General features: G+C 42.1%; 1 protein-coding gene across 1 annotated transcript in view; it reads left to right on the forward strand.

Annotated features, from left to right (window-relative positions):
* The window catches only part of LOC135697742 (substance-K receptor-like), an 82,451-nt gene extending 60,074 nt beyond the window's left edge, over window positions 1-22,377 (forward strand). The window contains exons 2-8 of the mRNA XM_065217546.1: window positions 676-761; window positions 862-1,213; window positions 1,272-1,393; window positions 1,464-1,696; window positions 1,759-1,859; window positions 1,951-2,041; window positions 21,498-22,377. Of these exons, the coding sequence (XP_065073618.1) occupies window positions 677-761; window positions 862-1,213; window positions 1,272-1,393; window positions 1,464-1,696; window positions 1,759-1,859; window positions 1,951-2,041; window positions 21,498-22,151 (1,638 nt within the window). The 5' untranslated portion in view covers window position 676 and the 3' untranslated portion in view covers window positions 22,152-22,377. The remainder of the gene's footprint in view (window positions 1-675; window positions 762-861; window positions 1,214-1,271; window positions 1,394-1,463; window positions 1,697-1,758; window positions 1,860-1,950; window positions 2,042-21,497) is intronic.
* Window positions 22,378-24,485: the final 2,108 nt, after the last annotated feature.

Here is a 24,485-nt window from a genome sequence, read left to right on the forward strand (position 1 = left end):
TTTTCTTAAACCACTTTATGAAAAAAAAACTCACTCACTACTTGTAACCTAAAGTAAGTTTTGCTTCTAGGAAAACTTTAACGTATGAAACTCAACTAACTCAAACTTGAAAAAATAAGAACAATCGCGCACTTCTGTTCTCCAGCTGATTCAAAAGCAAAATGGATGAGTAAGATTGATTCCGCGAGCGAGAAATTTCTTAATGACAATTCCCTTTTAAAATAGCTCATCTTTAAAAATGCAATAATTTATTTAAAAAAATGCGCCTAATCCAGTGTATCCAATACAAACTAAAACGCTACGTAGATTTACTACAGGTAAAACTATGACTGCATTTACCATAACAAAAACAGGCTCAAAAAGACGATTCTTACTTTTGTTACCTTGAGCATTTCTTCAATTAACTAATTAACTAACTAAGAATCGAAAGGCTCTATCTATCCATTAATAGTTGGAGATGCTTAACGTCAAATATCACCCTTAAAGTGGACGTTTTATACGATAGATGATGAGATGAAAGTATAGAGTTGATGGTTCCGTTATAGTACGGCATGCGATGGTGCGATTCAACAAGTCCATTTTCATCTATCGAAAATTTAAATTTAAATATGTACAGCTCAACGATTCCGATACGCTTTTGAAACACTTCCATTTCATTCTCTCTCCTCCTTTCAGAATGCGAGTTGCAGACGGAATCGCCTTTCATTATGCAAACAACATCACACTGAATAGTAGCGATGTAGAAATCATCCATGAGCAAGGTAAGTCGTAATAATCGCACACTGCGTCCATTTCGAGAAGTGCTAACAAAATCTGAAAATAAACCGTCCCACCTTTCCCCACCGTTCCCATCCCCCGCAGATGTTCTGTATGATGTTCCGGTGGGGCTGATCGTGCTGCTATCGATTTTCTACGGTACAATCAGTATTCTAGCTGTGATAGGAAACTCGTTGGTGATATGGATCGTCCTGACGACCAAGCAAATGCAAACGATTACAAACATGTTCATAGCTAACCTGGCCCTGGCGGACGTCACCATTGGAATGTTTGCCATCCCGTTCCAATTTCAGGCGGCCGTTCTGCAGCGGTGGAACCTGCCGGATTTTATGTGTCCGTTTTGCCCGTTTGTGCAACTGCTGAGCGTCAACGTTTCAGTCTTTACCTTGACGGCTATTGCCGTCGACCGACATCGGGCCATAATAAATCCGCTTAGGTAGAAGATGCTCCTACTTTGTTGGGAACTGTATCTAAAATGAAAACCCCATTTGCAGGGCACGTGCATCAAAAAACATCTCCAAATTCGTCATCAGTGCCATCTGGATGCTGTCGTTTGCGCTGGCCGCACCGACCCTGTTTGCTCTGCGGGTGGTTCCTATATCAATAGTCAGTCTCAGTGAGTTGTCGATATTGCGATTTTTCCAATAAAGACCCATTGTAACTTTCCATCTCAACCCTACCGATAGACGAAACCAACGAAACCTACGTCAACATCACGAAACCATTCTGCCAAGTGGTCAACTTCGAGGAGTCCGAGATGCTACTCTACCGGTACATCCTGACTTTGGTGCAGTACTTCGTCCCACTGTGCGTCATCAGCTTCGTCTACATTCAGATGGCTCTGCGGTTGTGGGGCTCGAAAACACCCGGCAATGCACAGGACTCCCGGGACATAACGATGCTGAAGAACAAGAAAAAGGTACGAATGTGAGCGAGCTACTATCAGTCACACTAAACACGAACGCCGTTCCATTTACACAGGTCATCAAGATGTTGATAATCGTGGTGGCGCTGTTTGCTTTCTGCTGGTTTCCGCTGCAACTGTACAACGTCCTGCATGTCACGTGGCCCGAGGTGAACGCGTAAGTAATGAACGTTTTGCGAATTATAATGCAATTAAATGATTAAAATTAGTTTCTCATACTCACTGCATTTCCATTTCGATTTCCACAGGTACCGATACATCAACATCATTTGGTTCGTTTGCGATTGGCTCGCTATGAGCAACAGCTGCTATAATCCGTTTATATATGGCATCTACAATGTGAGTAGGGCTCAGACTCATTGCATGCCGCAATTTGATCTGATTTAATGGTTGAATAAATTGAGATTATAATTTAAATTCACGAAATCTCCGCATTATGACCAAAGTATAAATTGCAGGGAAGGTATGAGCTGATTGCAATTGGAAAAATACCAAACAAATTTACAGTTGTATAATAAGAGTTGATAGTAAATTCAATTTCGTTGGCAAAATAATCCACACTATGCTCTCCCATAGTATCATCATAGAAAAGTGGAATGTCTTCCCGACTGTTGAATGATGTATAACTATTAGAGTGATGCAAAATTTGAAATTTTCGCTCCACAATACTTAAACGATTCCAAATCGGATCCTGACTAGCCTCTCAAAATTTGACCCCATTAGGTGAGAAACTGAGATGGCACAAACCATTTGAAGTTTGTATGGGAATTACTATGGTAAAACCAAGATTTTTGTTCATGTCTATCTAATAATTCACCATATCGGTCTGCTTCAAAAACTTTCAATTGTACTTTTAGGAAATTTTCCCAGCTACAACTTTGCTCAAGATTACCACTTGTTACCACCATTACCACTTGTTACCAGATTACCACTAAGCTACCACTTGTTGATTAAATGCAAGGATCGAAAGTTATCAATGGTTCAATGCGCTGATGTCTAATGATCATGCTCAATCAACTGCTCAGCAGGCAACATTGGTGTTTCTGGGGCGTTGAATAGGACACAAAAATCATGGCTACTATGTCACACTGCAAAATACAGTGTTGCCTACAGAGCAGCTGCTTGATTATGTCACAAGTTTACCAATCTCTTAAATAATTAATAACTTTTTCCTGTCTCGTTTTACATAGAAACGATCTTCAGCAAAATTGTAGCTGAGAAAATTTTCTTTAATAATGGCTATCGAACTGTTTCGCAGCTCAATATGGAAAAAGACTAGAAGGCAATGAACAAAAAGTTGAGATTTCCCATAGTAATTTACATGTAAACTTCAAATGGCTTGTGCGAAGTCTGTTTCTAACCAAATGAGTTGTAACTTTGGGAGGCTAATCAGGATCCGATTTGAAACCATTTAAGCACTGTGGAGCGAAAAAGTCAAATTTTGCATCAGTCTAATAACTATAGAGGTAACTGTAAGACCTGAAGGTCGCGAAGAAACGTGCTCAACTTTTTGGCTCAGCTCTGGTACTCTCTTCGGTCCCAAGCTAATCGATTCACCCCTCGGAACATAGAAAAATCCACTAACCACTCATTGTATCTGTCAAACTTTCATAGCAAATCAATACAAACATTGTGTAGTAGTAGAATTTCGACTTGAATGAGGTACGTTAATCGTTTGCTTGGGACCAATAGGCTAGTCAAGTAGTGAGCCAATTTAAAATCGTTAGTTTCGTAATGATGGTTGGTATAACGCTCCATTTATATGCATCATATGTAACAGAAATTAACACTAATTTTTCCAACTTCACTTCAAAATAGTTTTTTTTTTTTATAATCCATTTATTTGTCAAGGCTCAAATGCGTTAGCTTTGCGGAGCCGAATATTTTTACATAATTGTGTGTGAATATCATTTTCTTACAACTAATGTTAGTAGAACGGGGGCCGATTACTCGCGGTTTACTCGAGATTAGGGATTACATTTATTTATCATTTGGAGGGAGGACAAGGGAAAGCATTTTGAACTAATTTAAAACTTAAACGTAAAGGATGACTAAAACACAAAACACTAAACACATAAATCAACAGCTTTAAGAAAGTCGTAAATAAGCTTCATAAAGTCGATATCACGGCAAGCCAAGACGTCTCTAATTGGCTTAAAGGGTTGTTTTCCTCGGACCCTAAGGGAATCACACAGAACGGATCTCGCCTCATGATGCAAGGAGCAGGACCAAACAACATGCTCGATGTCGTGATAACCGTTTCCACAGGTGCACAAGTTGCTGTCGGCAAGCGTAATACGGAAGAGGTGGGCGTTTAACGAACAGTGATTGGACATGAGCCTGGACATTACACGAATAAAATCACGACTCATATCCAACCCTTTGAACCAGGGTTTGATCGACACCTGTGGGACAATAGAATGTAGCCATCTTCCCAGATCACCATCATTCCACTTTTGTTGCCAGTTGGCGAGGACTTGCTGACGAGAAATCGTGAAATATTCGTGGTAGGCGATTTGTCGCTCGTAAATATCGCCTTCCATAGCGCCCACCTTGGCCAGCGAGTCCGCTTTCTCATTGCCCGGGATAGAGCAATGAGAAGGGACCCATACCAAGGTGATGACATGTGAGCTGTTTGATAAAGTACTCAATGACGATCGTATTTCCTGGAGGAAATACGCCGAGTGCTTCATCGGCCTCATTGAACGCATAGCCTCCAGGGAGCTTAGGCTATCCGTAAAAATGAAATAATGGTCAGGTGGAAGTGAGGCAATACGCTCTAACGTGTACGATATAGCTGCTAGTTCAGCAACGTATACCGAACACGGCTTTTGAAGCTTGTATGAGGCGCTATGAAGATCGTGGAATACTCCAAAACCAGTGGACGCATTTATCACCGACCCATCTGTGAAAAATCTCTTCTCGGTGGGGACGTGGCGGTATTTGTTCGCAAAAATAGTTGGGACAATCAGGGCACGGTGAGGCTCTGGAATTCCTTGAATCTCCTGCCTCATTGTGAGATCGAATCTCACGGAAGAACCACTGAAATGATGGGAGACAGCGCGATTGGGGTTGAACGAGGAGGGGACGATGTCCAGAGTCATGTACTCGTAGTACAAGCTCATGAATCGTGTTTGAGGATTCCGCTCTAGCAGCTTCTCAAAGTTTTCGATCACCAGCGGGTTCATGACTTCACAGCGGATGAGGAACCGGAACGATAAATCCGCAAAACGATTTGTTAAGGGGAGGACGCCCGCAAGAACTTCAAGACTCATGGTATGCGTCGATTGCATACAACCTAGCGCGATTCGAATGCAACGATATTGAATCCTTTGGAGCTTCAATATGTGCGTCCCCGCCGCCGATTGAAAGCAAAAGCTACCGTACTCCAAAATCGAGAGAATGGTGGTCTTGTAGAGTCTTATCAGATCTTCCGGATGGGCTCCCCATGAAGTGCCGGTAATGGAACGAAGGAAATTGATTCGCTGTTGGCATCTCTGCCTCAGATACGCTATGTGTTTTCCCCAAGTGCACTTGGAATCGAACCAGACACCTAAATACTTAAACGACATGCTGTGAGTGATTGTTCTACCCATAAGTTGAAGCTGAAACTGTGCTGGATAAAGCTTCCTAGAAAAAACAACCATCTCTGTTTTCTCCGGAGAGAATTCGATACCCAGATTCATTGCCCAAGTAGACAAATTATCCAAGGTATCTTGCAATGGTCCTTGCAGGTCCGGTGCTGTTGGTCCAACCATGGAAACCACGCCGTCATCTGCAAGCTGCCTTAGCGTGCAATTTTCGGCCAGACATTCATCAATGTCTTTGACATAGAAGTTGTACAGGAGGGGACTTAAACATGAGTCTTGTGGAAGACCCATGTAGCTGATTCGTGCAATTTCCGTGTTGCCATGAGAGAAGCTCATTCGTTTCTCGGACAACAAATTAAACAGGAAATTGTTGATAATCGGAGAAAGCCCACTCGCATGGAGTTTGTCCGAAAGGATGTCGATGCAAACAGAATCAAACGCCCCTTTAATGTCCAAGAAAACTGAACCCATCTGCTGTTTTTCAGCATAGGCTAATTGGATTTCAGTTGAAAGCAACGCAATGCAGTCGTTCGTCCCTTTGCCCCTACGGAATCCAAATTGCGTATCTGAGAGTAAGCCATTCGCCTCGACCCACTTGTCCAGACGAAGAAGAATCATTTTTTCTAACAGCTTCCGAATACACGACAGCATCGCGATGGGACGGTACGAATTATGATCCGAAGCGGGTTTACCGGGCTTCTGGATGGCGATAACTCTCACTTGTCTCCAATCATCCGGAACAACGTTGAGCTCAAGGAATCGATTGAATAAGTTCAACAATCGCCTCTTTGTGACTTCTGGGAGGTTCTTGAGCAGGTTGAACTTGATTCGATCAATTCCCGGAGCTGAGTTATTGCATGAAAGAAGAGCAATTGAGAATTCTACCATCAAAAACGGGGAGTCCATGTCATCGTTTTCCAGCGGCCCTGACCAAGCTCTTAAACTTTTCCTCTAGCTCCGTATACCGCTCAAAGTATTCGCGGGAACCGTATTTACGAAACTGTTTAAACGCGGTAGACTTCTCTTTATTCACGTCGGTGCATTCCCACCACACAGTGGGAGGACGTTTGCGAATGGTAGTGCCAGGAACAGGCTTCGTTTGTGCTTGAAGCGCGCAATCCACTATGAGCCGCGATAGGAAGGAGTACTCATCCAATGGAGAGAGAACGTCGACCGATTCTGAACCGTCACGGACCGCGTTCGCGTATTCTTCCCAATTGATGTTTCTCGTGAGATCGTACGCGATGTTGATTGGACACTGTGAAGATGAACCGTTGAAAATCGAAATTTTGATGGGCAAATGATCACTACCATAGGGGTCTTGGATTACCTCCCACATGCATTCCAATGATAGTGAGTTCGAACAGAGTGACAAGTCTAGTCTGCTCTCTCTTGCTGGAGGTTTGGCTATTCGAGTTACTTCACCGGTGTTTAGAATGGTCATATTGAAATCGTCGCATAGGTCATAGATGATGGTTGAGCGGTTGTCATCATACAGCTCTCCCCAGCCTGTACCGTGGGAATTAAAATCCCCTAAGATCAACCGCGGCTCAGGTAGCACTGAGCAGATGTCAGATAGCGCTCGCCGAGAAACAGCCGTTCTCGGAGGGATGTATAACGAGGTAATACTGAAGGTTTTACCTCTAATATTCACCTGACATGCGACAATTTCAATACCTGACACTGGAAGAAGGTCGATTCTGTAGAATGAGTGTTGTTTGTTGACCCCTAGGAGCACCCCACCGTACGAATCTGCACGATCGAGACGGATAATGTTGTAGTCGTGAAGAGAAAGGTTAACATCTGGAGAGAGCCATGTTTCGCAGAGAGCAAACGCATCACAGTGTATGTTATGCAGTAAAAATTTGAATATGTCTAGTTTTGGTAAAATGCTTCTACAATTCCATTGAAGGAGAGATACCGTATCATTTTTTGGAAAATTATCCATCGAAGGATACGAATGAAGCAAATTGCTTCAGAAAAGGTTTCACGATTGGAAGCATCATGTTAATGATGCTCCGAAGAGGGTCAGTGATGTTGAACAGATCGAGAATGCTGTCCACAATTCCAGAAAGCGTGAACATGGCGTTCTGCTGTTCTGGTTGCAAAACTGGGACATCTGGGATTTTAGATGTTCCCGGAAGCCCCGGAAATTCTTTGTCATAATCGACAGGCTTAAAACCCGGTGGATTGGGTTTCGGTTTATTTCCGTGACCTCTTGATTTATCCAAGTGGGCTTGGGAGTCAGTTTTTTTAGTTTTCTGCGAGTCATTCTTGGATCGCTTCCTTGAAGGACCTTTGAAAACAAAAGGACTTCCGTCATTGCCCTCTGAGTCAGTGTCGTCCTCGTCAACTGGGAGAAGATTGAACGGATTATTGTTTTCTTTTTCCGGAGTGATTTTGGGAGGAGGATTGAAAGTCTTCAAGATCTCCGCAAAGGAACGCTGAGAGCGCGCCTTCAGAGACCGTTCAAGTTTTTTTCCTTGCTGTTTATACTTCGGGCAATCTGCGAGAGGATGCGGAGGTGCCAAACAATAAACACATTTAGGAGGAGCACCACAAGCACCCTCCGCATGCTTCTCGCCGCACTGATCGCATCGTGGCTTGTTGCCGCAGAAGGCGGCGGTGTGGCCTAATTGTTTGCACTTGGTGCAGTTCATCACCCTTGGTATAAACAACCGCACAGGAAGTCGAACCCTCCCAATTCGGACGTAATCTGGCAGAGTCGATCCGGAGAAAGTCACTCGAAACGAGTCAGTCAGCGAATAGATTTTTTTTTTGTCCCGTCGAGGGATGCTGACTGCATTTGGGTGCAGTCAAGAATCTTGACTTCTGGAAGAACGGGGTTCTTGAAGACACCAACCCCCCTCTTCAAGAAGTCATCGCAGGTCAAACTCGCTTCGGTGACCACTCCTTCGATTTCCACGTCACGACTGGGAATGTAAACGCGGTACTCTATCGTAAAAAGCTCGCAGGCAACAATCTCATTCGCCTGCTTGCGGTTACCAACAGTGACGCGCAGTTTGTCTGGCCTCACCTTCAAAATGTCGGTCACTGACGAGAAACGTTTGAATAGATCTTTTTCGATCTGGTTAACGTTAAGCGGTTTTTGTTTGGGTCGGAAAAAAACAACCCATGGGCCTGTCGAGGCGTCTGGGTATGACTTATGGCGGGGGGCAGTTTTTGTTTTCTTGGCGGGGTTAGGCGGAGTAGGGGGAGACGGTTTTGGCGGTGTGGGGGGAGAGGGATTAGGTGGGGTAGAGGGAAACGGGTTTGGTGGTGCGGGGGGTGACGGTGCTGGTGGTGTTGGTGGCGATGGATTAGGCGGGGTAGGAGGAGATGGGGTAGGCGGTACGGGCTCCGGTGCTCGTTTTCGCCTGGGCCGCTTCGGGATGGTTCCGGTGTACTTCTTCACCGTGGCTGACGTTTCCACGTCGGACAGTTCGTCTTCAGTGGGAAGGGCAGGAAGGGTATTCCCCCCGCCATCACTATTACCATCCATTGCGGGGCAACTGCCACCGCAATAGATACAAAACAACTACACACAGGGAACACACAGGGACAAGAGAAAAAAGAAGAAGAAGAAGAAAATATTTGCGTGGGATGGGAGAAAGGGGAAACTAAAACAAAGGGGCAATAAATAAAACTTATTCGCTACTTAACTACACCGGCACAAAGCGTGTGTGTGGAAACGCTGTTATCACGTGGTGCGTTGGTGTTGGTCCACGCTGCTATCCGGTGGTGATGGTTGGTGTTGGTGGGTCAGCAAGCTGGTGATACGACACGCTTCACTATCACTTGCACACCCTCGCGACGGCGTGAAAAAATTATGGACTTGACGACGCCGTTAACTCCGGTGATGGATTACCGGGATGAATTAAAGCTGGATGGTAACTCCAAGGGGCTCGGCCGATGGAATTCCACTTCCTCTGTTGGACACTGGTCACTTGGGGCACCCAATGGGGGGTGAAAAAAACCGCTCGGGCGGAAAAAAACACCGAAAAAACTAGATGCCGCGCAACTGAAACCAGGACGTTGTTAACCGACTGAATGCTCAACTAGGAATGTTGACTTCAAAATAGTTGGTTTAGTCACTGTGGTTTGTCACGCAATCGATGAAGATGAAGAAAAAGCTCTGTCAAATAAGTCCAGCCACTGACTGCCCAAGTGACATAAATTGATGGAATTATACTTTCACTATATTTATGATTGTATTACTTCTGCGTGAAGTTAACGGTTTTCATTGTTGCAGATGTTAATTTCAAATAACAGACTAAAGTGGTCATTTACACACTTAGAAATTATTACCGTATTCGGTAATTTTTTACCGAACTTTCAACAGCTGAACGTTCGGTAATCAGTTCGGTAATCTAAACGATTACCGAACGATCGGTAAACAGATTTTTTGATGAGCTGTCAAAATTACCGAACAATTCGGTAATTATTTACCGAACTATTCAGTAATTTTTTACTGAACTGTCCCGTAAATGAAAATTTGTTGATCTTGTGTATTTTTTGTTTTTTTTTCCGGTGAATTAAAATTTAAAGCTATTTTTGCATTATAATAAACGAGATTTTATTCAATAGTAAACATCTAGGTAACAATATATTTTAAAATAACATATATTGCTCGCTGGAGTATTCTTTTCGCAGGTGGCTACCATGGGGATGCCAGTCCAGAAACATTGATTGGAACCTGATCCCGAAAGCACAGAATTCCTGGCTGTGTCTGAAGAGCAATCATAAAAATGAAAGAAATACATGTAATTATCAATCTCATTAGGAATATTTCATAGATGCATTATTCATCTGTATTTGCGAACATACTTACATTGTTTTCACTGGATTTTCCGATCACTTTCCACTGTTACTGTTTACTTTAACACTTGAAATAAATATGACCGTCTTTCGATTGACAGTCTGGAATTATTTACAGAAGTTCGGTAAACGTTTCTGTAATTTGCAGTTTGTTCGGTATTTTTTAACCGAATTCGGCGTTTGCTTTGCTTTACAGTTCTCACTGTACTCTTTTTAACGAAGTTCGTCAATATAAAAGACAGATTACCGTCACTTCGGTAAAACACAACCGAACGTTGGTAAAATTATTTTTGTTTACCGAAAAATCTGTAACATTCTTCATTTACCGATTTTTTTCGGTAAAAAATTACCGAACAAGGAAAACGTTGCTGAGTGTGTATATACGATAGATGAGGAGATGAAAGTATAGAGTTGATAGTTCCGTTAGAGTACGGCAGTATGAAAATTGTATATAAGGACTGTTCATTAAAAAAAGTGGACACCTGTTTATCAATGGTTTAGGGTTAAAACGAAACAAAAAACAAATCTCGCTTCAATTTTCAATAGGTCCTATCTACATTGATCGATTCTCTTCATCGACACTCTCTTTCGTAAATAACTCGGCTTCACAAATGTTTCCTGCCGTCTTCGTCGAATTAGATGCTAGATTGTTGCTTCTTCCATCGAAAATATCCAGCCGTGGCGATTCAACGTTGATCAAGGTTGAACAAAATAATTTGTACCCCTGCTTCCAGTTTGATGACATGAGCATTTTGTGTGATCGTTGGTTCGGAATATGGACAAACAGGCAGATGAATTCTATTCCTACTCATTACTGTAATAAGCTTGGTGGCCCTGAAAAGAGCCGTTTTGTTGCCAAAGTTGGTGATGATTTAACCTTCGAAACCAAACAGAGTGCGTCTCTGTCACTTCAAAACGTAGATGACATCCATGGCCGCTTACGCTTGGCGTGTTTAGTGTAGGTGACAGCATCACGGATCTCACTTTTTAGGAACACCTTCAGCACACCTCGTAAATCAGACCAGAGATACGTCAGACACCGCCACGGCGAGCCAGACGACAGATGGTGGTTATCTCGAAGAATTTGCGTTTGGTTCTGAATATGGCGATGAGTGTGCAAAATATTACGCAATTCCATCCTCCCTATTCGAACGCGCCCGAGGATCGGAGGCGAATGCCACTTCTACTTGTTTCGTCTACTTACTACTCTCTGACGACTGTGCTGGGGAAGCAGCATATGCATGAAGATGATTGGTGGATTTGTTAGTTTTTTTTTTTTTTTTCCTTTATTAACGAGACTTTCAGCCTTAGGCTGGTTCATCTCTACAAAGGATTTGTTAGTTAATTCGACGCTTTTGGACAATGCTGGACATTTACCAGTTTTTCAATAGTTTCTTGTTGAAAATCAACATTCGGAAGCATTGTTATCGATGCGTAGCCATATTTCTGATTGATTGGTAGTAAAATTATTGAAATTGGACCAGGGGCAGCTGAGTTATTAACGTTCAAAATCTTTCTTAATTTGTTACATGTTCCTTTTTGGTTTTCACAAAGTGTACTCCCATATAGAAATCAAAGACGTAGTCCTACGTCAAAATTGTGAATTTTCGCTCAGTGTGTAAAAACATCGTTTATTTTGGCAATACACAAACGTGAGAAATTTCGAACGATGGGTCGGATCAGCTTATCAACTCGCAGATTAATTCTGCACAAATGATTTTCCGAAGACTTGGCGTTTCGATAATTGGCAAAAAGCGTGAAGTGCAGTAAATCCTCCCACCCCCGCCCAGCCACCACTGGCAAAAAGAGTTGATAACCGATCTGCTCATGTACCGAAGATGTGTTTGAAACAGTTATATAGATTGTACCGCACTCAAGTTGTTATCTGAAGGGATGCATCTAGTCGTAGGTTTTGGAAATTGCAGCTATTGTTATCTCTACCACTTGGATGTGCTTTTGTCATCGTCGACATGACGGTCCCGAGGAGACACGTGTAGGGGAGGTGCTGCTACTGTACCTTTTAACCAATGACAGTATGATTGATGGTAAGCTCCAATCTAGAGTAATGTACTTTAACTTTGGCGGGGGGGGGGGGGAGTTGATACCCCTTACCATCTCTCTCCAACGGAGGACTTTGACTTTGGTAAAGAGAGATGATTATCCCGATTCGTACCCTCCTCAAAGTTGTCCTTGCTCGCTTTTTATTCACTATATACCTAAGGGGCCTCCCTTAGCTCAGTCGGTAAAGGCACAGCTACAAAGCAAGGCCATGCTGGAGGTGGCTGGGTTCAATTCCCGATCCGATCTAGGAATTTTTCGGGTTGGAAATTTCTCGACCTCCCTGGGCACAGAAGTATGATTGGACTTGCCACATAATTATACTAATGCAAAAATGGTACAGGCATCGAAAGCTCTCAATTAATAACTGTGGAAGTGCATCTAGAACACTAAGCTGAGAGCACGCAATAAGCTAATATGCGGTATACAATAAGCTTGAAATGCGAAGAAGAAGAATCAGAAGAAGATACAATTTTCATACTGCCGTACTCTAACGGAACTATCAACTCTATACTTTCATCTCCTCATCTATCGTACTTTACTCTGTTATTTGAAATTAGCAACTTCAACTATGATAGAATTATAATGATCAAACTTATGTAGAACCAAAACAATTTATATAAACTGTTATAGAACACAACAATTAGTGCTGAACATGCCATTCTATGTTGGAAAATTCTAGTTAAAATAATTGATGATTTTTTGATATAATTGAATCTTCGATTTTTTCAACATTCCAAATTTCACTAGGCGTCTCAAACTTTAAAGACTGTACTCGAAAAAAAGTAGACACACAAATGGTTGCCAAAATTTCATTTATAGACCGGATTTTCTTCAAACTTGCAGGGAATGAACTATGACATTATGGTTACGTTTCTACTTCATTGCTTTATTGGATCTCCGAATGCCCGCACCTTACCCCTGACACCACTAAAAGGTTTTTGGCAATGGTGGGGCCGACTTCTTTTGATATTTGATACCAGATACCTACCAGATGATGCCATTTTACTTGAAAGTCCTGCTCTCGTAGCTTCCTCCGCTGGCGCTGTCTGGTTTTTTTTGGCTGAATTAGTCTCTCTCTGTCTCCTTCACTTGGTTTGCTCAATTCTTCTATTTCTTTTTTTCATATGCAAGTTAAGACCTGGACGGTCTTTTCGAATTTTTAAAAAAAGGACACGGACTCGTTGACGGTCGAAACAGAAGTGAAGTATGATTTTATTTCAATTATGAGTTAAGTACAAAATGCAAACTAAGCAGCGGCTACTCGTTGACAACAGCTTGAATTCCTCACGGGTTGAATGCCTCGATCTTTACAGCAAATGAGCCTGGAAAAATAAACGAATTATTAAAAAAAAAAAAAAAAGAATGCCTCGATGTGGTGCAGCGTCAGCGTATCGCAGGTGCTCGGTCGTCCGGTGTGCTATATTGATGATTTGGTGGATCGGGTGTTAACTTGCAATCACAATTGCTTCACGCACAGGTTTTTTAATGAAGTTGACAGATTTTTTATGATTCAGTTCTGCCGTCTGAGAAACTTGAAAAAATAATGTCTAGTGATCAGAATCGTAACGGCCTAACTGCGATAACTCTTGGCATTACCGCAGCTAAGTGAACCAATTTTCAGAAACTATTCCAACACAGTGCAGTGAAACGTTGTATTAGCTAGCAATATCAACACCAAACGCATCAAGGAATGCTAAGTCAGCAGAGTTATTAAAAAAAATCGATGAAAAGAATCGATCATTGCAGTTAGCCCCTTTTGATTCTGAACGCTAGATATACTGATAAATGGGAAGTTTGTTTATGGAGCCAGTTACTATGGAAATGAATTTACTACACGGTATAAAATACAATATAATCATGCTAACATAATTTCCATACAGCCTATCAACGAGTGTTTGCTATGAGCACAACCTCCTCAGCAGACGGTCGTGGGCCGACAAGTTTACCACCATTTGAAAACTTTTTTAAAGTATTTGTAGATGAATTTGACCTCGTCTGCACCTATCTGCATCAATAACAGATTCACAAGTCCAACGTATGAGGAAAATTTAAGAAAATTTCTCAATAGCTCATCGTATTCAAATGATGCAGGTATAGTATGTTCTAAAAAGTTGCGTATTTTAGTTTGACAAACAACTTTGTAGAACATAGCAAAGATCTCAAATAAAAGAAAATATGTACTCGTATAAACGACTTTCACGTCTTGAGAAAAGTTGTTTGCAACAATTTTTGCTATAGCTCTGCTGAAGACGTTAACCATCCATCTCGACATTGTGAAAAAAAAATCATCTCACTTTTAGGGGGATTAATCACAAAATTCATATCTTCCAAAGATGCATCATGTCATACCAATCAATTTTGCTCAAGGTGTCATTACTCGAAATTCACTGTGGTTTATTGATTTATTTGATAAGGCTCAAACGAGTTGAATTTACAGAACCGAGGATTCTTGGTCACTATACAATACATCTTAAAACTATAGTCGGTACAACACAATAAACACTTTATCTTCAGTTATCCAAAAAGCCTCCTCCATCAGAACTGGAGCCGCTTTCAGTGGTTTCCTTATATGGCAGTTCCACCATCAGGGGCAGAGCGCTTCCATTGCAGCAATGGACGCAAAACGTGGTCAGCACTCACCCACTCATCACGAAACGGTTGCTTTCCAAAGTCGACGACGCATCGACCGAAAGAACTGCTGATGAAGAACAATGAGGAGGACCACACAATGGTTGCTGCCGAGAAAACAGACAATCGCGTGGCACACATCGAGAGTGGCCTGCTTTTGACAGCCGAGTGAACACTGACGTTGAAATTCACTCTTCACGGTGCTATTAATTAATAGCTTCAAAATGGACTTTTAAGCCACCGTGCACCGTTCGGTAAAATGGCTATGGTTTGGCAAGCCATTTGTGAGTGTGGTACAAGGGATCCCAATCTGTGCCGAGTACTTTATATGTGCCGAAAGCTAGGTCAAGCGTTGTGCCGAACGTGCCAAAGTGTGGCAATCAAGCTATCAGTCCAAGTAACCCATGAGTTTGGCAACCTTGCACTTATGACTTTTGAGATTGTGTGTTTACATTTTCAAGTCAAGGACGGAAAAAAGTCGTTAAACTTAATCCCACCATAATATTCAACGAGCTGGTGGCCGGTCAGCCGCTTCAAGGAAGTGGCACTCGAAGATTAGCCCGTCCACGAGAAGGAGAAGTTTGACTGATGGCAAAAACTGTCCATTCAGGAGAAGAAAGTTCTCTAACGTGCGTCATTCTGGCAGACGTTTTCCGAAGCCAAAGTACCCCATCGGCAAGTGGCAGATGAATCTTGTCTGCAATATCATCATGCTACTCGGGCAATGCTACAATCAGAAAAATAGGAATGACTCGACCTAAAATGCCCACCGGCGGTAGTAGTAGCAGCAATAGACCTACAGTAGCTTCCCAGTGTCAGCAGTCGTGGTACCAAAATTCGTCTGACTCGATACTGGTTGCAGTCGTTTGATGACTACCTTGTTGTTCCTTCATATTTTCTATTCTTGGACATGCCGGAATCACATACTAATCTCCCTGAATCTGCTGCCGGTTCCGATTGCGTTCATTAAGACCGCGATTCAGATTTGCTCTGTTACCTCCGGTGTGGTTACCTTCACAATTCTGTTAGGAGCATCTTTATTAATGTTGCTGTTGCCGTCGGTGATACTAACAGTTACGAAACAGTGTAAACAGCGTAGAGAGACCTCCACATTTAATCGAATTCGAGTTCAGTCCATAGAATGAGCTGTTCCGCTAACTGATTGGTGAACCATAAATCTAACCGGGGTGTTCTGCGAGAGAAATAACTGTGATTGCAGATACATCTGAAGAATGGTAGGATCGTTCGGCACCGGGGTGTTGCAACAATTGGCAAAATGTCAAAACAAAACAGTGATGCCATTTTATATTATATTTTGTGTCATACTTGTCATCGTGTGCCATGACCCGCCGATCAGTGTGCCACGATGCGTTTCGGCACAATTTGCAGAGTTGATTACCCCTTGGTGTGGTATGCTTTCCAGACAATGACAACCAATGTTTACGTGAGTGTTTAAATAAGCGTCTGTTAGTCCTGATCCGCAAATATGACACCTCAATCCTTTTTTGCCGGATTTGGCGTCGGTTCATTACTCCAAGGACACGGTAGCCTGGTATACAGCCAACAAGGTACAATTCGTACCCAAGGAGATGAATCCGCCAAGCTGTCCCCAGGCCAAGCCAGGCCAAACGAAACTTTCCTGGGCCTGACCAAAGCATATTTGCGGAAACATGTAAAGGCAGCGGTTTCCGTTACAACAACGCTTGGTAATGACTGGGGAAATGTATCAAAAATTGTTGGAAAGGCATCTGTGCTGAAGCTAATGAGTAGGGTCAGATCGAAAATCCGCTCCTTGGCTTACGACTGATCGGATCTCGGATTTTCTACATCTAACTGAATACTATAGAGAACATGAATATGAAATAAAAATCGAATCTACTGTAAACAGAGTTACGTTATCGTTTTTTTTTTTAATCATGCTTAGACATTCTGGGACACCCTATAAAAAAAATACGGGAAGTACTTATTCAATCGAAAATGACAAATATTTCATTTTGTTCTTAACAACGCATAACAGAAATTAAGCTTAAATTTTAGTTTATCTTTTATTACCCGGCCCTGAGTCTAGCGCTGGCGATGGGGTCTTCCAAGCTGCCTATCATGGCAAGTATCCTATTAGTAACGGCAATCCCAGCTCTGACGAATATTCAATCCCTAGGACTGCGCCTCTAGCAAGTAATGCTGCACCTGCTTCTTCGAATGTCCTGATGTACTACCAAAATGTTGGTGGGATCAACAGCTCTCTCACCGAGTACCAATTAGCTTCAGCGACGGTTCCTATGATGTTAACGCACTTTCCGAAACTTGGCTCAATGGACATACCTCAACGAATCAGTTGTTTGGCGAATCATATTCCGTTTATCGACAAGACCGGTCGCCTTTGAATAGCAACAAAACCTCTGGAGGTGGTGTTTTGCTGGCTGTTCGCTCGAGTTTTAAATCCCGTACGCTCGACCCTCCTGATGGCTCGGCGGTTGAGCAAATATGGATCGCAATTACCACTGTCGATGCAACACTCTACCTTATTCCTCCTGATCGAGTAAACGATGAATCTTAGATCGAAAAGCATATCGATTCGCTTAACTGGGTGGTTTCGCAGTTAGGACCAAGAGACAACGTTATCATCCTAGGCGATTTCAACTTGAGCTCGATCTCTTGGCAGCGTAGTCAACATGGTGCCCTGTACCCGATTACATCACGATCCTCGATAAGCTTGGCATCACGGAAGCTGCTTGATGCGTATAGCACCGCTGGACTCAGACAAATGAGTGGAATTGCAAATGTAAACAATCGTACACTTGATCTATGCTTCGTCAGTGAGGAACTTTGCGAGCACAGCACAGTTATGCAAGCTCCATCACCGCTCGTTAAAATCTGCAGGCATCATCCTCCTGTACTGATGGAATTCAAGATAAGTCCACAGCAACGCTTCCAAGATACCTCTGAAAGCATCACCTATGATTTCAGAAAGGCTGACTTCAACAGCATGAACGAGTTCCTCGCACATGTCGATTGGGACGAGGTGCTTCAAAATTGTGATGCCAACCTCGCTGCGTCGACCATATCTGGTATCCTGTGGTATGCCATCGATCAGTTCGTTCCCGTGAAGTCTAGACACGAACCGGCTAAGCCAGCCTGGTCAAATGCTGACCTCAAGCATCTTAGGACTGTGAAGCGGGCAGCTCTCAGACGACATAGCAAGTATCGCACGGACTCCACGAGAATGAGATATATGGCGACGAGCACTGAATACAACCAACTTAATAATCGTTTGTACAACGCATATCAGGACCATTTGCAAAGGCGCTTCAAGACAAATCCCAGAAGTTTTTGGCGTTACGTCCATAACCAACGGATGGAATCCGGACTGCCCTCTATTTACGATGACCAATGGATTGTTCGAAGCTGATTCCACCACTGACATCGCCGACCTGTTCCGTTCTCAATTCAGCAATGTTTTCACTAATGAACACATCGACCCACAGGATGTAGCCGTCGCCACCAGAAATGTTCCTCAACTTTCGGCCTCTGGGCTGCAGTTCGTGATCACGAACGATATGGTTATATCAGCCGGAAAGGATTTAAAATCCTCCACGGGATGTGGTCCGGATGGGATTCCATCGCTTGTCCTCAAATGCTGCGCGGATACACTTGCAACACCACTAGCAAGAGTATTCAACCTATCTTTGGCTACTGGTGTATTCCCAAACTGCTGGAAGCAGTCGTATGTTTTCCCAGTTTTCAAGAAATGCTGCAAGCGGATTGTTTCGAACTATCGGGGCATAGCTGCGTTGAGCGCCACTTCTAAGCTGTTTGAGGTGATCGTTCTGCATAAGCTGGTTCAGAACTACGCACACTACATTTCGATTGATAAGCACGGATTTATGCCTAACCGTTCGACGACAACTAATTTGACTTGTTTCACTTCGTTCGTGATCCGCCAAATAGAAAATGGTCAACAAGTAGACGCTATTTACACAGACTTATCCGCGGCGTTTGATAAAATGAATCATCAAATCGCAGTTGCTAAATTCGACAAGCTGGGAATGAACAGTAACTTGCTTTCCTGGCTTCGATCCTACCCAACCGGTCGAAGTATGTCCGTCAAAATTGGAGACCACGTTTCGCCCTCCTTTCCGGTTTAGTCCGGTGTTCCCCAAGGAAGTCACTTGGGGCCGTTTCTATTCTTGCTGTATATGAACGATGTCAATTTCATCTTGAAATGCCTAAAACTCTCGTATGCCGATGACCTGAAGCTTTACTACACGATTAAGCAACCACAAGACGCGTTTTTTCTGCAACAACAACTGGAAGCCTTCGCTGAATGCCCAACAAACAATTTTACATGCAGTCTAGCTTATACAGGCAAAAATTAGCTGTATAAGCCAATTTTTGGCTGTATAAGCTAATCTGCAGTTAAAATTGTTAGTTGGGTGGTGTCATATTAATCGAATGTCGCTGAACGTGTCCAAATGTTCGGTTATTTCATTTGGTCGCAAGCAATCACTCTTCCACTTTAGCTATGCTTTGGGAGGCGTGAATCTACAACGTGATTCGACAGTCAAGGACCTGGGGATTCTGGTTGATACAAAATTAACCTTCAAGGATCACGTCGCGTACGTTGTGTCTAAAGCCTCATCGCAACTAGGATTTTTATTTCGCTTTGCAAAAAAGTTCAAGGACGTTTACTGCCTAAAAGCTTTATATTGCTCAATTGTGCGCCCTATCTTGGAGTATTCGTCTATCGTCTGGTCTCCTTATTACCAGAATGAAACTCAACGCATCGAAGCTGTTCAGCGAAAATTCGTCCGGTTCGCTCTACGTCATCTTAGGTGGAGAGATCCATTCAACCTGCCCAGTTATGAAAACCGTTGTCTACTTATAAATCTGGAATTACTAGAAGCAAGACGCAACGTGGCAAAAGCGTGCTTTGTTGGGGATCTTCTGCAAGGCAACATTGACAGTCCTACGCTTCTTAGTTTCTTGGACATCAACACACGTCGTCGCAATCTTCGGTCGCACTCGTTTATCACCATCCCTCCGGCAAAAACTAATTATGGCTTTCACGAACCTTTGCGAAGCATGTCCCGTGTATTCAACCGGTGTTATTATGTGTACGATTTCAACGTGTCACGAGAAACAAACAAGCGTAGTTTTAAACAAGTTTTATGTTAATTTATGTTATTCGTTAGTTTTGTATTTAGTTGTAGAACAGGTGTCATTGGGGTAAACATTTTACCTGTTGACTGATAAACAATAAACAATAAACAATTACTCAAAAGATGAGTAAATTTTAATCATCATCGCTTTTCTGACTCACTAAACGAACCGAAATGATAGAACACAAAGTTGGGATTTTTTTAAATTAATTTTGAGTATTTTTTTTTTTCTTACCGTGTAGCGAACGTAAAAGAATCATTGAACAATCGTTGCCAGATGTATTGCCTCTGGCCATGAATATAAGTTTATTAAAACAAGATTATATGAAGTTTAAACAAATAACTTAGATGATGAATGTTTTTAATGGTGAATGAATATTAAAAACTGAATAAACAAATCTAACAGGACCTTTTTTTGGAACTTAAACGTTCCAATTACAAAGTTTAAAAAATAACTAAACACAAACTGAGAGATAGCAGTAGTGTGCGTAGCCTGTCATTCGTTTTCCCATACATAACGATCTGGCAATGTATTTTTTTTTTTTGTCTGCAACATTCATATGTATGTGTATATGTGACGTCACATTTGCAGTTGTATTTTTTTCCATTGACTTGTTGTCCGTCGATCTTGTTTTCCGTGCTGAGCACCAATGCTACCGACGCCAGGGAGGCAACTCCCACACCTGGACCCTACCTATCGACCCATCAACTCGTGAACCGGGGACCAACGATTTTACTTCCCTTGATCAGAGATGTTATGCCTCAGAACATCCCGGTGGTGCCGACTGGGATTGAACCCAGGCCTGCTGGGGTGAGAGTTAATCACGCTTACCACTACACCACCAGGGGCGCTATTTGCAGTTGTATTGAAAAGTGAAGAAATAAAAGAGATGGTAAGATTTTACGCACCACACCAGTTGATATGTCGACGGTTTTGGGCACGGTGACCGTCGGTGACTCACGCTATCAATTAATTGAGTAATGGTTAGCTGTCTCTTAATTATTACGTGTTCTTTTCGTGTTATACGTGCTATTTTGAACAGGGTTAGCGTTGATAATCGTTTTTTAAAAGTGTCCGGATTTATTGACTAAGTCGGGGTTTCAATGCTTTACGGTAGTACCGTGACGTCGAAACTGGTGAAAACCCACTTTCATGGGAAGCCAGACAGACTTCTGAGAGAAGTTGGAAGGTTGTTGCAGGAGAGTTAAAAAAAAACATTGGATGAAATTTCCTGCAGAAGTAGGGAAAAAAAACTTGCCAGGGTAGTCGAGAATCTTCCAGAGAAAGTTGAAAAGAACATCTTGGCGAGCTCGAAAGAAAACTTCGTGAATAGAAGTTTATTAATTTCCAATTAATTCCGCTTAGTGCTTTGCATCCATGCCAGACTTCGACACCAATGTGAAGTCTTCATCAGTGTCATTCCCACTAAAGATCTATTGAAATCTGATACCAACCAAATCACTGTTATTTCACACTAACCCACTTGTTTCCTACAAACTCACTTCAATGAAATTTCATCTCCCCATACCTTTTACCAGGAAAAGTTCAAACGTGAATTCCACAAGCGATATCCCTTCCGTGGCCGGGGTCAAAGCTACCAGCAGGAGCAGCTGACCGATAAGACCCTCTCGATGTTCACCCGCGTTAGTTCGATACGGTCCAATTACGCGACATCGTCCATACGGAACAAGCTCTACACGAGGACGGGTGGCACCGCCGGTGGAGGATACACTAGTAGCACTTCTTACCATAATCATAATCCCGTACAGCAGCAACAGCAGCTGCCGCCATCGCAGCAGTACAAATCCCCTAATCCGAACATTCAGCGTATCAACGACAACAACTGTCAAACGATGACCGATAGCATTCAAACGGAGTCAAAATGCTGTCCCTGTCGGCAGCATGCGAGTAAGGTTCCGTTCCGAGATTCCCAGCAACATTCGGCAGCGCATGAAAGTCAGTTTCTCGGTCCCACCGATGGCATTTGTGATAGCATGAAACTGGATAAAATTGCCCTCGATCACCCCCATCCGGACAGTGCAGATGATGAGGAGCAACAAACTTGCTCCAGGCATGTCGTCGAACAGGATGAACAGCAGCAACTAACTTCCGGTGGAGGTGAAGGCCAGCGGAGTCAACGGTTTCACCTTTACTGCAACAATCTGAAGAATTTCAACGAACTATACGACTAAAGAAGAATTTCGATGGATGTGTTTAACTTTCTGCTGAAATCGTGATACAACCGTTGATGATGGTGTAAATGTTGAAAATCTTTCTGTACGTACTGTTTGAAAAAAATTAACGGAGAGAAGAGAAGCAAAACAGTCTCGAAACACATATTTATTGAAGTTTTATTCAATTTCCTTCTGAACGAAGCCAAAGATCGCATTATGGCGGAAGATAAATATATTTGTACCTTATGGCAAATAAGGGATATGGATTGATTTTCGTTGATGGTTTCTTTTGTTTGCAAACATGATGACCGCCCAATTTTTTTTCTCGTAGGCATTGACGCTAATACTCGAGCATTTGCCGGCTCTCAACTCAGTGTTCTTTTAATTAGTTCGGTTATAAATTGAGTGCTTAATGTGTCAATCAGAGCATGAAGCACAAAGATACTGCAATGCCCAGAGAACCAATCGAACCAATTGACTCAGGCTTGGGAATACCGAGCCTTGACTGACTAGGCCATTTAATGACAGCACAATCCGGGGATGAAGCAGATGTTTCGATTAAATAGGTAAGTAAAATAAGTTATAAGTACAAAGTTACTGATTTTAAAATATTCCGTGCTACAAGCGACTGTAAACTATTATTTTTTTTCTCAATCTTATATCTCTAGACTGTATTGAGAATCGAGCTCAGCGCCTCCAGATTATTTTTTTACTCTTTATTTTTTCTTAAATGAAATTGAAATAAATTAAATTTTAATCTAGGTGCTCCATCTAATGCAGTAGCATACCAGCCTTAATTGTTATCATATACAGTATGTATCAAAATTTATCATACAGCTGTACTCAAAAAACTTCTTGGAGTTTTGCTCATTTTAAGTCGTAATAAAGATCATTCATATGCCACTAATTTAACTTAAATTTGCCAACAAGGTAAAAAGGTGTAAATCGAGCGTTTTACTAAAATAAATCTAACGTCATACAGACTCTCCCAATAAAGACCAAAACTATAGCAATAAATCAATAAACATTTGTTAAACCACCTGCCATGATTAAAAAAAAGTAGAAGGGTCTGTGTCTAGGGGCACGAACGGAAGCTTGACGTAGGACCGCTAGTGGACGGAACAAATGTGAGCATTTAGTTCTTTTAATTGATCAATCATCAATTATCTTAACTCTTTCCGTTTTTTTATTTGTAAGCGTATCAAATTTGTAGTATTTATTTCAAAGAGAAAGTTGATGAAGAGAATCCAAGGTGTATTTTGGATTTTTTGTTATTTATGAATTTTTAAGTTTTGTGCATTTTGGTATTAAAGTGTATTCAATTCACCCCTCACAGGATTTCCTTCCGAATTATGTGAATGGGGCAGGGCGGAAAGTATCGTTTATGCAGAATATGTAAAAAAGGAGGGACTTCGAGAGATTGAACTCGTGAGAGCTAATTTTCTCACAAATTTGATTTTATTGGCTTTCTGGGGGACTGAATATACACCCAAAGCGAATAATTCCCACTTCTCTTAAATTGTATATGGATTTTTAACGCTTGCTACCAGCGTGTTCCGGAAAATGGTCGGACGAAGATTAATCTTACCTATACATTCGGCCCTACAATTCCACACCTTCTATAGAGACCAGGTTGAGCCTTGATAGCTAGCTGCTTGCTGGAACTGATGACCTTGACCAATGTCCAAATAATACTCTTAAAAAATTTATGGTGGTCCTGAAAAGGACCGTTTTGTAGTGATGGTTGAGTAATGCTGAGCTGAGCACGACGAGCTACTGATTCCGATCTTAGCCTAGCGGTGGGACTTCTTCCTCCTTCTCTATGGTTGCTCATATGAGCTCTGCAGCTCGCTGCTTGCAGGCAGCCATCCGTTGTTGTTGTTGTTGTTGTTGTTGTTGTTGTTGTTGTTGTTGTTGTTGTTGTTGTTGTTGTTGTTGTTGTTGTTGTTGTTGTTGTTGTTGTTGTTGTTGTTGTTGTTGTTGTTGTTGTTGTTGTTGTTGTTGTTGTTGTTGTTGTTGTTGTTGTTGTTGTTGTTGTTGTTGTTGTTGTTGTTGTTGTTGTTGTTGTTGTTGTTGTTGTTGTTGTTGTTGTTGTTGTTGTTGTTGTTGTTGTTGTTGTTGTTGTTGTTGTTGTTGTTGTTGTTGTTGTTGTTGTTGTTGTTGTTGTTGTTGTTGTTGTTGTTGTTGTTGTTGTTGTTGTTGTTGTTGTTGTTGTTGTTGTTGTTGTTGTTGTTGTTGTTGTTGTTGTTGTTGTTGTTGTTGTTGTTGTTGTTGTTGTTGTTGTTGTTGTTGTTGTTGTTGTTGTTGTTGTTGTTGTTGTTGTTGTTGTTGTTGTTGTTGTTGTTGTTGTTG

Source organism: Ochlerotatus camptorhynchus, unplaced genomic scaffold (genome assembly GCF_037179485.1).
Source record: "Ochlerotatus camptorhynchus isolate MF236.1 unplaced genomic scaffold, CSIRO-AGI_Acam_v1.1 ptg000077l, whole genome shotgun sequence".
NCBI classification, from domain to species: Eukaryota; Metazoa; Arthropoda; class Insecta; order Diptera; family Culicidae; genus Ochlerotatus; species Ochlerotatus camptorhynchus.